At 35.9% G+C, this 14,604-nt stretch overlaps 1 protein-coding gene across 1 annotated transcript; it reads right to left on the minus strand.

The window, feature by feature from the left end:
* Positions 1–1,954: 1,954 nt before the first annotated feature.
* LOC128810073 (ATP-dependent translocase ABCB1-like) lies at positions 1,955–11,044 on the minus strand. The gene is made up of 5 exons (XM_053982619.1): positions 10,926–11,044; positions 10,118–10,178; positions 8,691–8,838; positions 5,743–5,803; positions 1,955–2,150 (listed from the first exon to the last, which is right to left on the minus strand). Exons 1-5 carry the CDS (start codon positions 11,012–11,014, stop codon positions 1,955–1,957), a joined length of 555 nt encoding a protein of 184 aa, XP_053838594.1. The 5' UTR covers positions 11,015–11,044.
* Between the last annotated feature and the right edge of the window lie 3,560 nt (positions 11,045–14,604).

Consider the following 14,604-nt stretch of genomic DNA (forward strand, 5'->3'; position numbering starts at 1 on the left):
ATACAGAATCAAGTATTTTGACATATGAAAACCAAAATAAACTCAAGCACACAAAATGGCTTTTATCACAATCAGTATGTTCCAATATGAAGCCTTTTGACTATATTAGGCATGGGTGCAGAATGTCCAATATCCAAATTCCTAAGTATGCTGTGAATTCAATCAAATCATTCCAGATTACACGTTGTAAACAACTAAGGCCTGGACTTTCCCTTCTGCTTTCACCTAGTGCAAGAGATAAGAAGAGTAGTCATAGTGAGCTGGTGTGGTTCTTCCCAGGCACATCTCCTTAGCTCATTCTCATCTCTGGCTGCCTTAGCCAGAGGACCCTGTAGCTTAGACTGTGAAGAAGTGGCCACAGTCTGTGAAGACTCAGCCAGCTGAGTTACTTGGCACATACATCTCTAATCCTACCTTTTCTGCAAAATACTTACTCAAGACAGTGAAAGCTTTCATGATCTTTGCAATATAAGGGAAATAAAATACCATAAAAATCTGAAGATTTTAAAAATGTAAGTCCCTCTAGCCCCATGGAAATTTGGACCTTCTCTCATTTAAGTCTGTACAGAATTTCTTACCAAATCTCTTAACAACTACAAAAAAAACCTCTGTGTCTGAGACAAAGTTTTTTTCTAATTTATTCTCTTATTTTCCAGGAGGTGCAATTATTTCTTTCAAAAGAAAAAGTACTTGTACACATGTAAGTTAAAGCATTACAGGTGTGGATTCTACACATATATCTCGCTTCCTTCTCTGTATGTGCTATATTAGCATAAACAGCTTCAAATCAAACAAGTCTACCCAATCTATAGGAATTATAATATTCAAATTACATAGAATTATTGAATTGTAGAATGACCTTGGAAGGGATCTTAAAGATAGCTACTTCCAGCTGCTCTGCCATGGGCAGGGACACCTTCCACTAGACCAGGTTGCTCAGAGCCCCATCTGACCTGGCCTTGAATGAGAGATTAACTGATACACAGTTCATCTAAGAGCTTGTGTGCCTGAGTGTTATCTAAAGCTATAATTGCTCTAAGCTATACATTCTAATACTAAGACTTACAGATATGTAGATTTATTTCATTATCTGTCATTCATATAAAACCTGACACTGTACATGTTAACTTACCTTTGCCCAGAGGGCTGCTGAAAGTCCCAGGACAGGGCTAACTGCTAGTATTACAAGGGTTAATTTCCATCCTCTTATGAGACCAACAATAAATCCTGTCACAAATGTTGTTAGTGATTGCACAAGTAATCCAATCTTGTCACCTATTCCTTCATTAATCTTGGAGACATCACTGAAAAACAAATTATATACAGAGAGGAAGAAAAATGCAGAAAGCACAAGGAAGGTTTCCAGTTTTGTTATGTGTGGAAGACAATCTTTTTTATTCAATTACTGCTCCTAATAACAGTTTTCTTCAAGATAAAGCATCATGTAGTGTGGCCAAGGAAAATTTCACATTTCTTTTGAAACCATAATGCTATAAACCTACTTTTGTCTGAAAAAGTTTGTAGTGCAAAACTACTCTCACTTTCTTAATTCCAAAGTTTTGATCAGTTTGGTACTTGTGGGGTATTTGGAAATAAAAGATAAAGGATTTCATGTAGGCAATGTTATGCAGTTAAAGCTGTTCACATTGCCGGGCTGAGCCAGTACCCTTTTCAGTCCTCAGCGTGCCCAGAAATGAACTGTTTTCTCTTCATGGGGTAATAACATAGGCTGGGCTTTAGTCATCCTCAGAGTGCAAGGGAACTTAACAAAATGCTTTTCTGACATCTTTTTGACAGTCCTGTATCAGAAGTATTAGAAATTCAGTCCTTGAGACTCTCCATGAGGAAATCTGAAAACTTCGTTTCACATTGAAGTAATTTAAAATAAAAATAGAAATTTCTGAGTCCTGCATGTTTAACAAGATAAAATAACATTGGGAAAGGTATGGTGTACTTACTCTAGAAGACGAGTGTTAAGTTCTCCCACATCATTTACATCAAACCATCCAATTTCCTGTCTCATAATTGCATGAAAAAATTTTTCTCTAATTTTCTTTATTTGCCGACCTGCTGCTAAGGTCCAGAATGAAGTCTGAATATAAGCAGCAAGAAGAACACCAGCTGCTATTCCAGAATAGTAGTATGCATATCTATAAGAAAATAAAAAGGCAAGATTCTTTGAAATCAGGTTAAAATTGTTTTAATTACCTTCCTAGTGTGAATTTAACATAATGCTTACTTTTTCTGTTTGACTTGAATTAGGGTTTATATGCTTATACTAAAACTTACACTTCACTGCAAAACTTGCTGAGTTTTCCATGAATAGCATTTAACGTGAGAATTACCTTTTTTTTTTAAATTTAGTAGGTATTTTCTCATAAGATTCTTTTAGAACTGTATTTCTGGTACAATACCCTTTTCACTTAAATTTGTCATGTCCAAAAAAAGTGTAGCATTTTTAACACACATAGACAGACCAAATCACATATATGTATATTATACACACATTTAAATCATAAACATGCCTGTCTATGTAAATAAATAAATAAATAAATGAGTGCATGGATGCAGTAAATATTTCCTCATTTGAGAATTCAGCATTACTGTATTTACAGCTAGTGAAAACAAATGCCATTAGATCAAAAATTCTTTGGATCTCTTATTCATAACTGATATTTTATTTTTACATTAATTCAGCCCTGTGCTATGAGCAGGGTGTCAAATCCAAACCAGGAGTATGTGAACCACGACATTTCTCAAGCTGGAAGTAAATGTGCTTTAAACTGTTTGAAAAGAATAAAATCGATTTTGATTTGATGAAGAATTACATCACAATCAGTTATAATTGAACTTACACCAGAACAGAATAAAAAAAATATAACTTAATGGATTTCATTTGCAAAACACAACCAAAATCAATGATTAAATATTTATGATGTATATTACCTGCAATTATTATAATAATGTAGCTACATAAAAGTATACCATTAGCAAAAAGCTTGACTCATGACCTTTTGTGAACTCTTGTGACCTTCACTCTTTCACTGATTTTATAGAACTTTAACATGAAACTTGGGTGGGGCAATTGCAAGAATCTGTGTGCAAATGCTCTGCTCTAAGAGAGAATGGCTTAACAAATTAAAGTTCTCAAATTTTATTCCAGTCTCTCTTGTGGCTATAATATCATACATGTCAGTTAAGGACTTTGAAACTATACTCATTATGAAATTCATTTAATCAAAACTGTTTAATAAAATCAGGTTAATGCCTAACAGAAAGCTGGTTAGTTGAATATTGACCTCAATCACATTTGGCTCCATCAAAACTCCACAAACAAAAAAAGCCTCTCAAACTAAACCCAAGAACACCGATTCTAAATTCAGCAGTAATTACTTTAGACAATTACTTTATGATGCTACATCGCTTCAATAAATTGATTTATGCTTGGACTTCATTTATTGACAAAGCATATCCAAAGGGATTCATATCTTTGCCAGATTCCATGCTCATGAAACATATTCTGAAAATTCACTGCTGCAACTTATCAGAGAGTAAATGCACATTGCATTGAAAAATAATAGCTCTTTTTCTTTTGAGAAATACTTGTAGTTTAGGCAAACTGTTTGAGTAATAAACTCGACAAAGTCCACATGTATAGTTCAGTTCTTGAACACACCTGTGTGAGAACTCTGTCCTTGCAAACAGTTTTGATCATTATTTGACCTGCTGGCAGGCATTCCTAGAGAAACAAGTTGGTGCAAAGAGCTTCATCACACCAGTGAAAATGCCAACTCAAGGCTCTATCCAGAAACTTTGGAAAAGAACACCTATTCTTGTGCTGCTATTAATACATTTATCAGTAAACAACTTGTTTATAAAGGGAAACTAGGGCTGCTTTTTATTCTTGCTTGTACTTTCAGAGTTAATTTGTGGTGGTTTGACCCTGGTTGGATTCCAGGTTCCCACTGAGGACACTACCCACTTTCCTTCCTCAACTAGACTTGGAAGAGAAAAATATAATTCAAAGATCGTACGTCAAGATAAGGGTAGGGAAAGATCACTCACCAATTAAATAATGGGCAAAACAAATTCTACAATTTCACATGTAGCAATTTTTTAGTAATTATTTTTAAAGTTCTTTTGGAATAAACACGAGACAGACTTTGACAATGTTGTGCAGCTAGGCATCAGGTATTTACTAAACACAGAACAGTTAGGGTAACTTCAATCATGCACACATTATTTCATTTGCAATTCTGCCTTCAAATTTGCTTTCAAATCACTGGGAACAAGTATATTCCACTGAACATTTGTAGGCATTACTTACATTCATGTCATATTGCAGGAGCAAGAAACTCTCCTACAAAGCATAATTGCCAATTCCCTCTTGATTCGTTCTCATTACATACATTCTAAAAAACAGCCTTCTCCTAACTTGTTCATTTATTTTACAGTAAAGAGTTGTTTGGGTATGTTTTGGTTTGGGGTTTTTTGGTATAAATAGTTATAGGTTTTTTATTGCAAAAATTAACTACTGAAGCTACATAAGTTTACAGTCCAGTGTTACCCAAAATTATAATGCACTTTGATATAAACCAGCAAAAGTTATTACAGAAAATGCCTTATCTCCTCCTTCTCTTCAAAAAAGACAATTGCCTTGAAGAGTACCTCAGACATTTTTCGATATCTAATGAGGAACAGAGTTCAACCTGAAGAAAAGAATGTGAAGTGGTACAAGAAACACACAAACTTTAGACATCCTGCATAAACCAAGTGTATGGACAATGGTTAATAAAGCCTCTTAAACAAAACACATCTATTAGCAGCTTATGTTTCTTCTTATTCAATCTTTTCTTTATGGAGTTTTGTAGCAGAAGCACCTACTGGCTATTGTCTTCTGCTGTTTCCACTTCTAGAATGCTAGATTTAAGGTAGCATATAATCTAAATCTGCATTTTCTACAGTCGGGATAATTATAGAATTGTTAGGTTGGTAGAGACCTTTAAGATATTTGAATCCAACTGTTAACTCAGCACTGCCAAATCCATCACTAAAACATGTCCCTCAGTCTCACATCCACAAATCTTTTAAATACGCCCAGGGATGGTCACTCAATTGCATCCTTGGACATCATGTTCCAGTGTTTGACAATCCTTTCCACAAAGATATTTTTTCTAACATCCAACCTCCCCTGGCACAATTTGAGGCCATTTCCTTTTGATGTGTTGCTTATTAGCTGAGAGAAGAGACTGAACCCCATCTTGCTATAATCTCCTTTCAGGTACTTGTAGAGAGTGATTCAGCTGAACTTGATGCTTTGGTAGCAAAGTAGGTACTATCTGACAATTCAACTTTTTTTTGCAAGTGAATCACCACAGCTCAATGTACCAACACATGATCAATATAATTTTTTATCATAACAATTTCCCTTTATAAATTCAGAGGAAGAGAAGAAAGAAAGAAGGCGATGCAGATTTCACTGGGATAGAGAGCACCCCTGAAATGTGTCAGGATGGGTCAGAGCAAGAGATTACAGGGAAATTGTTTGGAATAGCTGGGAATGTTCAAGAATCTTACCAGGGCCTCAAATAATCCCTTGTGCCAATCTTTAGTTACATATATTATCAAATCATTGCTTTTGTATCATTTAAAGTGTGCAAAACATCCTTGGGAGAAGAATGGCTTGACTAGAAATGTGTGGCTACATTAAAAAAAGAAGAGGAAATATCAATTTTCAATTACCTTGTCATATCTTCTTCCAGCTTGTCAAGCATATCTGAAGTGAAATTCAATGAAGTGTTTCCTTAGAAAGGAAGAGAAGAGTAAAAACTTTTAATAGAGCAAGATTTAATAAATTAGGTTCCCTGCATGCTGTTCAGTATATCTGGAGTTGCTACATCTCCTTTTGAATCAAGATGATTTGGAAGAAAGGCGGAAATTTTAATGCATGTGAATGAACATTACTAATACAGGGTTAGTCATAACTCCACTGACTACAAAACTACATCACTGTAATTTGAGATTAAGAAGTCTTCCTGAGCATACACACATAGAAGAACAGAATGTTTGAGGTTGGAAAAGACCTTAAGGGGTCCACCCAGTTCTAACCCCCTACCATGAACAGGGACACCTTCCACTAGACCGGGTTGCTCAAGGCCCCATCCAAGCTGGCCTTGAACACTTCCAGGGATCAGGCATCCACAACATCTCTGTTAAACTTGTTCCAGTCTCTCATCACACTTATAGTGAGGAAATTCTTCTTGATACCTCATCTAAATTGTCCCTCTTTCAGTTAAAAAGCCATTACCCCTCATCCTACAGATTCTTGTAAAAAGTAGCTCTCTAGTTCTCTTGTAGCCCTATTTCACGTACTGAAAGTCTGATATAAGGTCTTCCAGGAATCTTCTCCAGGGTGAACAGCCCCATGTTACTCAGCCTGTCCTCATAAGGGAGTTGCTTCAGCCCTTTGATTGTGTTCATGGCTGTCCTTTGGACGTACTCCAACAGGTATCCTTCTTATGGTAGGGGGTCCCAGAGCTGGATGCAGCACTCCAGAGAGATGTAGAGAGGGTACCTCCATGTGCTGGTCACAATTCTTTTGATGCAGCCCATGATATTACTTCCTGGTGTGCAAGCCTACAATGTTGGCTCATGTTGAGCTTCTTGTCAACAAACACCTTCAAATCATTCTCCTCAGGGCTGCTTTCAAACCATTTTTCTCCCAGCCTGTATTTGTGTTTGGGATTGCCACAACCCATATGCAGGACCTTGCACTTCGCCTTGTTGAACTTCATGAGATTCCCAGAGACCCACCTCTCCAGCCTGTCAAGTTCCCTCTGTTCCCTCAAGCACGTCAACTGCACTGCACAGCTTGGTATCATTGGCAAACTTGCTGAGGGTGCACTTGATCCCACTGTCCATGTCATTGACAAAGCTGCTGAACACTGTCAGTCCCAATACTGACCTCTGAAGAGCCCACTCATCACTGGTCTCCACTTGGACAACTCTTTGAGTGTGACCCTCCAGCCAATTTCTTATCCACCAAGTGATCCATCCATCAAACTCATGCCTCTCCAATTTAGTGAAAATGATGTTGACTGGGACAGTGTCAAATGCTTTGCAGATAGTCCAGGTAGATTATATCCAAGCTCTTCCCTACACACCAATTCTGTAACCCGGTTGTAAAATGCCATCACATCACATTTGTCAGGCATTATTTGCACTTAAAAAGGTAATGTTGGTCATCATCATTCATCTCCTTGTATTCCATGTGCCTTAGCACAGTTTCCAGGAAGATCTGCTTCATGGTCTTGCTGAGCACAGAGGTGAGATTGACCGGTCTGGAGTTCCCTGGGTCTTCCTTTTTCCCTTTTTAAAAATCAGGGTTATGTTTCTGCCTTTTTCAGTCAATGGGAACTTCATCAGACTGCCAAAACATCTCAAATATAATGGACAGGGGCTTAGCAACTTCCTCCACCAGTTCCCTCAGGGCCCACAGATGCATCTCATCAAGTTTCATGGACTTGTGCACCTCCAGATGCCTTAGATATTCTCAAATCTGACCTCCTACAGCAGGCAGTTTTTCCTTCTCCCAGTCCCTGCCTTTCCCTTCTGTGATTTGGTCAGTGTGCCTGGAGCATTTGCCAGTGAAGACTGAGGCAAAAGATCATTGAGTCCCTCAGCCTTTTCTGTATCTCAAATAACCAGGTCTCCCATTTCCTTCTGGAGAGGGCCCACATTTTCTCTGATCTCCCTTTGATCAGTGACCTACCTATGGAAGCTTTTCTTGTTCCCTTGACAACCCTGGCCAGATTTAATTCTATCAAGGCTTTAGCTTTCCTAACCTAATCCCTGGCTGCTTGGACAGGTATTCTGTATTCCTCCCAAGCTTCCTTTCCTTGCTTCCACCCTCTCAAGGCTCACTTTGTGTGTTTGAGTTTGTCTCCTTGTTCATCCATGCAGGCCTCCTGGTGTTTCTGCCTGACTTCTTCTTTGTTGGAATGCATAGCTCCTGAGCTTGGAGGAGTTCATCCTTGAATATCAACCACCTTTCTTGGGCCCCTCTTCCCTCTGAGGCTTTATCCTGTGGTACTCTACCAAGCAGGTCCTTGAGGAGGTCCAGGTCTGCTCAACTGAGGTTCTAGATAGAAAGCTTGCTGTCCTCCCTCCTCGCTGCCCTGAAACTCCATCATTTCATGGTCACTGGAGCCCAGGCTGCCCTTCAGGTTCACATTCCACACCAGTCCCTCCTTTTTTGCAAGAACAAGGTCCAGTATAGCACCTCTCCTCACTGGCTCCTCTATCATTTGAAGAAGTTATCATCAACAGAGTCCAGGAACCTCCTGCATTGCTTATGCCCGCTGCTGTTGTTGCTCCAGCAGTTATTGAGGTGGTTGCAGACCCGCATGAAGAACAGGGCTTGTGAATGCAAGGCTGCTCCAATGTATCTATAGAGGACCTCATCTGCTCATCTGCTTGGTCTTCCTGCTCAGGCAGCCTATAGGAGACTCCCACTACAATGTCACCCCAACCACAGTGTATCTCTATTACAATGAACATGAGCTACTCATTTGCATCATAGTATAGCATTGTGGTTTCTGACATCCGTATCTCCTGTCAAGATGTGCGAATCTGCCTGTTTCTTTTTTAAATAGGAGCCATTGTTCCTGTCATAGCAGATATATTCTTACCTGTAAAATTTTTGTCTCCAGATGCAACAAAGCTATCAGTCATATCACCAAAAATTATCATCGCAAAAGGGAGACTGCTTCCATGGGCTACTGCCAGCAGAGTGCCTAGTATCATTAATAATTTATCTGACCAGCTGGAGTATCGAAACTGTGAGTGAGAAGAGAAATTCATTCTAACTGTTGTATTAGAAAGCTAACACGATGCTATGTGTATAAAGTCAAGAAAGTAAAGAAAAAGCCATCAACTGCACACCTGCTGTCCCAAACCTACAACTTTATGTCTTTAGAAATACAGTTTAAAAACAGTTTAAATGTACAGGACTAAATCCATTCTATGTAAGCACTCTTATACTATAAACTCTCAATATCAAAGAGATGTGGCATTTTAATACACTAGTATTTGCACCTGGATAAGAAAGGCCATAGGAAAGCAAGGCATAAAAAAATTATGCTTTTTAAATATGCCATTTAAAGTTCAAATTATTAGAAATTTTAATGGCATTATGATAACTAAGGCAATAATTGTTTTTACTTTAAACTCAATATTATGCAGCCAGAAAAACTGGATGTACGGTAGACATCATAAAAAGTATTGAAATCTTAAATCCCCTTCCCATTGAACTTTATTAGGTTTGAGCTCATCTATTACAAAATCATTGGTTTTATTCTGTACTGTAAAATACTAAGTTTACTGATGTAAATTATAGTTGTATGATGTAATTGTACTAATGTAAACTGATACAGCAAAGCAAAGAAATTGGGCACTGGCCACCATAATGTACTATAGTTTTATGTCTGTAATTTGCTGTGTCATTGCTGTGTATTACACACACTAAAGCGACAAAATATAAAATATTTCAGTATGACTAAAAGAGGACCTAGGATTTAATAAAATAATTAAATATTAAGAGGTTGTCTTTGGAAAAAAACTTCAGATAATTTTAAAGACTCTGGAACCTTTTAACATACAATTCTTAATTTTAATTTTCATCAGTGGCATGGAATTGCCCTTTACTGCTGACTCAGGCGATTGAATAATGACTCATGGGGATAATTAGTGTGCTCAGTACCTGACTGGTAATTTAGAGGACAAGACCAGACTCAGTGCAGGTATATGGTCACACTTCTCACTGTGAACATGGAAATTCCTGTCTTTCACAAACAAATATCTGGTATGGGTGTATTTAAGATGATAATTTACTAAGGGAACACTCCTAAGAATACTTATCTGTAAAAGGCAGCTTCTTTAGTGTAACTACATTCACAAAAAGAACTGCTTGATTTCTATGCTATAGCCAATATTCTGTAGTATGAACATATCTGGCATATATGCAGGATACTAACATAACTGTAACCATTTTTGTTACACTTTAAAATGTGCCTGTGTGTACATATATGTACACACATATAGAGAGAATAAACCTTACCAGTGTGAAAGGGCTGACCACCTTAGGTTTTTCCCCTTTCTTCTGCTTCTTCTTTGCCTTGCTAAAAAAAAGTGTGGTAGTTTTAGTGAACTTAAAAACAGATCACATTTTGCAGAAATACTAATTCAACATATCAATGCAGTTCAATTAGATTATAATATTGAAATAATTTTACAGTAAAAATTGTGTAAAATGAACATGTTTTATTGAGCATTCTTGAGATGTTTCTATTTAAATCTTCAGCAATATAAGTAGCATCATCTCCTAACTTCTGTAAATTTAAGTCATGTTCTTCCCAGTTCACCCCTTCAAGGGTGAAACAACACCAGTGGGGCTGGTGGTTCCTCTCTGGTCAGGGAAGTTGTGAACTAAAGCACTGTATAGATTTCAAAACAAAAGAGAGGAAAACTTTTGTACATAGTGGATAGGGAAGAGATAACGTGTTCGAGGTATGTAAAATGTTGAATGACTGCTGTACTAAAAATATTAAGATAATTTTTAGCAGATGACATAAATGTGTCCAATATTTCCATTCCAACATAACTTCTGTCATATTTTCAAATTGTTTTTCTAGTTAATACTTGGACACTTAGTCCTTTAAAGGAAAAAATAAATAGTCCTTTTGCATGAAATTAATATGCCAATCAATGCTACTCTTGCGTTGATACAAAGCTTTCTCTTACTAAGTCTTCCTAGTGAAATAAGTTAAAAGAAGATTTAAAATATGAATTTCAATAAAATATGAAGCAAGGTAATGGAGTGTAATAAGCTTCAATACATAATGTTTATTATATTTAAGAATACTTACTGTTTGTCTTCAGATTCATGACCCTGGCTGGATGCAACAATCTCATTACTATTTCCATCTCCAGTATACTTCTCATTTTCAGAATGCATTTTAAATTTATTGAAGATAGTTTCCTGAAAAATAATATTTGACTGAGAAATACACAGTCTTAAGCTGAGGACAGTAATCTCAACAATCATTTGTTTGAAAGAAAAATATGGATACTTATCACAATCAGTAAAGTTATTAATATCATATATTGCAAAGTGAATATTCATAATTCACAAGTATAAGTATATTGAAAGAAGTCCAGAAGTTTGGAGTTTCCTTACAAACATTTATATTCTGTATTTATCCATTTGATAACTCCGTCATTCATTTAATTTCATTTGAATTATATAAGAATAATATTTTCTGCAATGCAGCACAAATATACAAAATAAATGAAAAATTAAATGTGTATTTAAAAGACTAGGTAGTTAATTAGATTTGTTTTAGTTATCTGTGAATTTATAAAATACATCTGATCTAAAAAATCTCCAAACTACTGACATACCGTGAAAGGTTGTTTCTGGTTTGTGTCTACTCCTCTGAAAAATTATTCAAACCTGAGAAGAATTAATATGGTTAAGGACATGCAGCATGATTGGACTTTGCTCCTCTTATGTAAGACAAACATAACAAATAGCTTTCTCTTGGATTTTTTCCCACTCCAATAGCTTCGTTTATCTTGGGTAGTAAAGTGTATGCACTTTGGACTGTACCTCCCTTTTCCTACAGGGAATAATACTAGTCCTTGAATGCATGCATATTTCATTGTCCCCTGGGAAAACAAGCCTGAATACTTTATTTTTCCACCAGAAAAATTTCCCTGTTATAGGTATTGTTGTTTTAATTATGCCCCTAAAACTGAAAGGAACTCCTCTTTACCTTATTAGAGATGTTGCTGAATGTTCGAAGTAACTGTTGCACTTAAGGATGAATCCATTCTTGAATACACAGTGAGAATGAAACCAGATAACACCAAAATTCTTTTAATCTTTTGCTTCCTTTCCCATCTTCTAAGTCTAATGCAGAAGAACATTACCCATCTAGCATGAAAGAAAACAGGATTTTACTGTAGTGCATGTAGTTCCTCATTTGAGTAACTTCAGAACAGCAAGATGAGTTTCAGACTCGGTTTAGAAGTATTTTGTAAATAGCTCTGGTCAGCAGAAATGTGCTTAACTAGTATTCTGATTTTTGAATGTATGTTTATATTCTAAACTGTTTGAAATGGGCAATTTGTTTTATTGTGGAATGTATTGTTTTTATCAGTATCTGTAGGCATTACTTCAATGGAAATAACAAATGTTTTAAACACTTAAATAAACTATTTGCACTTCATAACCCTTATTTCAATGCATGTATTAAAGTAGACATGTTCAACACTTTTACAGAAGTAAAATTTATGAAAAATTAAATAAAAATACTTGTCCTAGAAGACAAGTAGGTTTATACAAATTTTTCTGTAGGTCTTCTATTATTTTACTTACACAAAATTTACTTAATCTGATAATTACCCAGAAAAATTATTTTTGTTGTTTTTTGTCATGCATACTTGTAATCTCAAAATGTTAGTGAACCAATATTTTTATAACATTTTGGAATAGAGATAGAATTATCAGATTGAGGATTTCTTTAGAAAGGGTAGTTTATCATTGCCAGTCAAGCAGAATATAAAGAGTTAATAAATATTTTATGTTTATCAAAAGTCATTGTGATATATTTATATAGAACTCCATCCACAGTTACTGGGAATATTGGGTTTTAACTTGCATGCCTAAATACTTTTCTGGACTTCATCTTAATGGATTGGTCCAATTATTTCAGTGGGAACAAAAAAAAACTAAAGTAAGAATATTTAAAGAAAAGTCAATTGATTAAAAAAAAAACAGAAAAGGAATAGTATATGCAGTTCTTTCACAACTGTTTTGTCTTAAATATAAAATAGAGAGAACTATGAGATCTGTTAGAATGTTCTGTTATCTCATTGCAATGGCTCAATGCTATTGCAGTGCAATCATGATAAGAAACAGAAATAGAAATAAAACAAAGAGCAATTTTTACCAGAGTTTCTCTTGCCTGCATACAGTAATGCAAAGAAAATGAAAGACATCTGATTTTATCAGACTAGGAGCTGAATCAACTAAATTGATATTAAAAAGTGGGACAATTGGGGAAGTACAGGATTTTACATCTACTTAATAAAATACAAAATTCTGTAACTTCTCTATAGCTTCCGTAGTTTGTTCAGTCACATAGCTCCACAATTGCAGTGAATTTGAAATCAGAGATCATTAAATCTTTCTTCAGATCTCTTATATCTTGTTTAAAATCTATATTTTGGGTGAGAGTATACAGTTTCAGCCTTGGAGAGATTAAATCTGTAAAATAAGTCAACAACGGTAGAATGTGAGGTATCACCACTGCACATTACCTGAGTACATAAAAATCGTGTGGGTGAACATAGTAGCTGATTTACAACCAAAATGTACAAAAACACCTAGAAACAACATAGGTGCCAGTCAACCTAATCCAAGGAGAAATACTTTGCCATCCAAAGTCTGGTGACTGGTTTTGCCCTAAATTCATTAGCAGGATTCTATCATAAAGCCAGTGTTTGAAAAACACTGTCTTCCCTCAGATCAGTTATTTGGCTACATCAACAGCTTACCCTCAGCTTTAGCCAATCTTTGATATCATCAAGGGGGAATTTTTAATTCTATAGCCCAAAGACCTGAAGCATGAAATCTTGTATAGACATTGTCTGTATCAAGTAGACAGTGACAAGAAGGATGACTTGAAAAGCAGAGTGTCCTGATCATTTAATAATTCAAGATGAAAGAAAATGTTTTTTTTTTTTCAACTTCAACTTACTAGTCACAAAATTTCTCACAGAAGAGGGATTTAAACAGAGATGACCAATCTCTCTGTTTATGAGCCTTAAATAGCCCAACCTTTGGGCTATTTAAGGCTCATAAACAACTCCAAATTCCTTCTCCACCCAGTTTGTTATACTATGATTAGAAGAAGCAGAGATCTGGTAATATGGGAACTGTTGGACAATTCAAATCTCTTGTTGCAGAAGCAAGTAAAGAATGGTTGATAAGTTTCATCCACCTGGACTGTTTGAAGCTCTGCTACATGTCCATTTCAGGCCTATCCAACAGTGGATCAGTGGGATTTTATGAAGATAATGACAACTGCAGCTCAAAGAGCTACCTTTATTGAGCTATGGAGTAAATGTTTTAAGAGATTTTAGCCAGTTGAAAGTTCACTAAAGTGATTCATGAGATCAGGTATGTTGGCCTTGTCTAAAGCAATGCCTATACAAGAGGAAAACTTCTAATTTTATGCAAAAAATTGCAAGTGGTCATGAGTTTGTTACACCTATTGGCTAACTGCTTCTATGCTCCATTTCCCCTTACATTGTTTAGTTGAAGATAGAACAATACCTCTTGGATATTACAATTTCGTTGAAGCTCTGTGTCATCAGATATATTTCCTATGTGAAAATACTTATATATATTCATAAGGTTTACTCAATCCCCTCTTTATTAGGATAGTAGCCAATTTCCCTTTGTCTAACATAGTTTTATTGTTTCTGCATTATACTCACATATTTTTTTAGAATTTTAAGCATAAATATTTTTTATGT

Source organism: Vidua macroura, chromosome 1 (assembly GCF_024509145.1).
Source record: "Vidua macroura isolate BioBank_ID:100142 chromosome 1, ASM2450914v1, whole genome shotgun sequence".
NCBI lineage: Eukaryota > Metazoa > Chordata > Aves > Passeriformes > Viduidae > Vidua > Vidua macroura.

Coding starts and splice junctions, on each gene's coding strand:
- LOC128810073 (XM_053982619.1), bottom strand. CDS start 11,014: ATGCATTCTGAAAATGAGAAGTATACTGGAGATGGAAATAGTAATGAG. Junction 5,804..8,690: donor TGGAGACAAAAATTTTACAG/GTAAGAATATAT, acceptor TTCCTTTCTAAG/GAAACACTTCATTGAATTTC. Junction 2,151..5,742: donor CTGGAAGAAGATATGACAAG/GTAATTGAAAAT, acceptor ATTTTCTTATAG/ATATGCATACTACTATTCTG.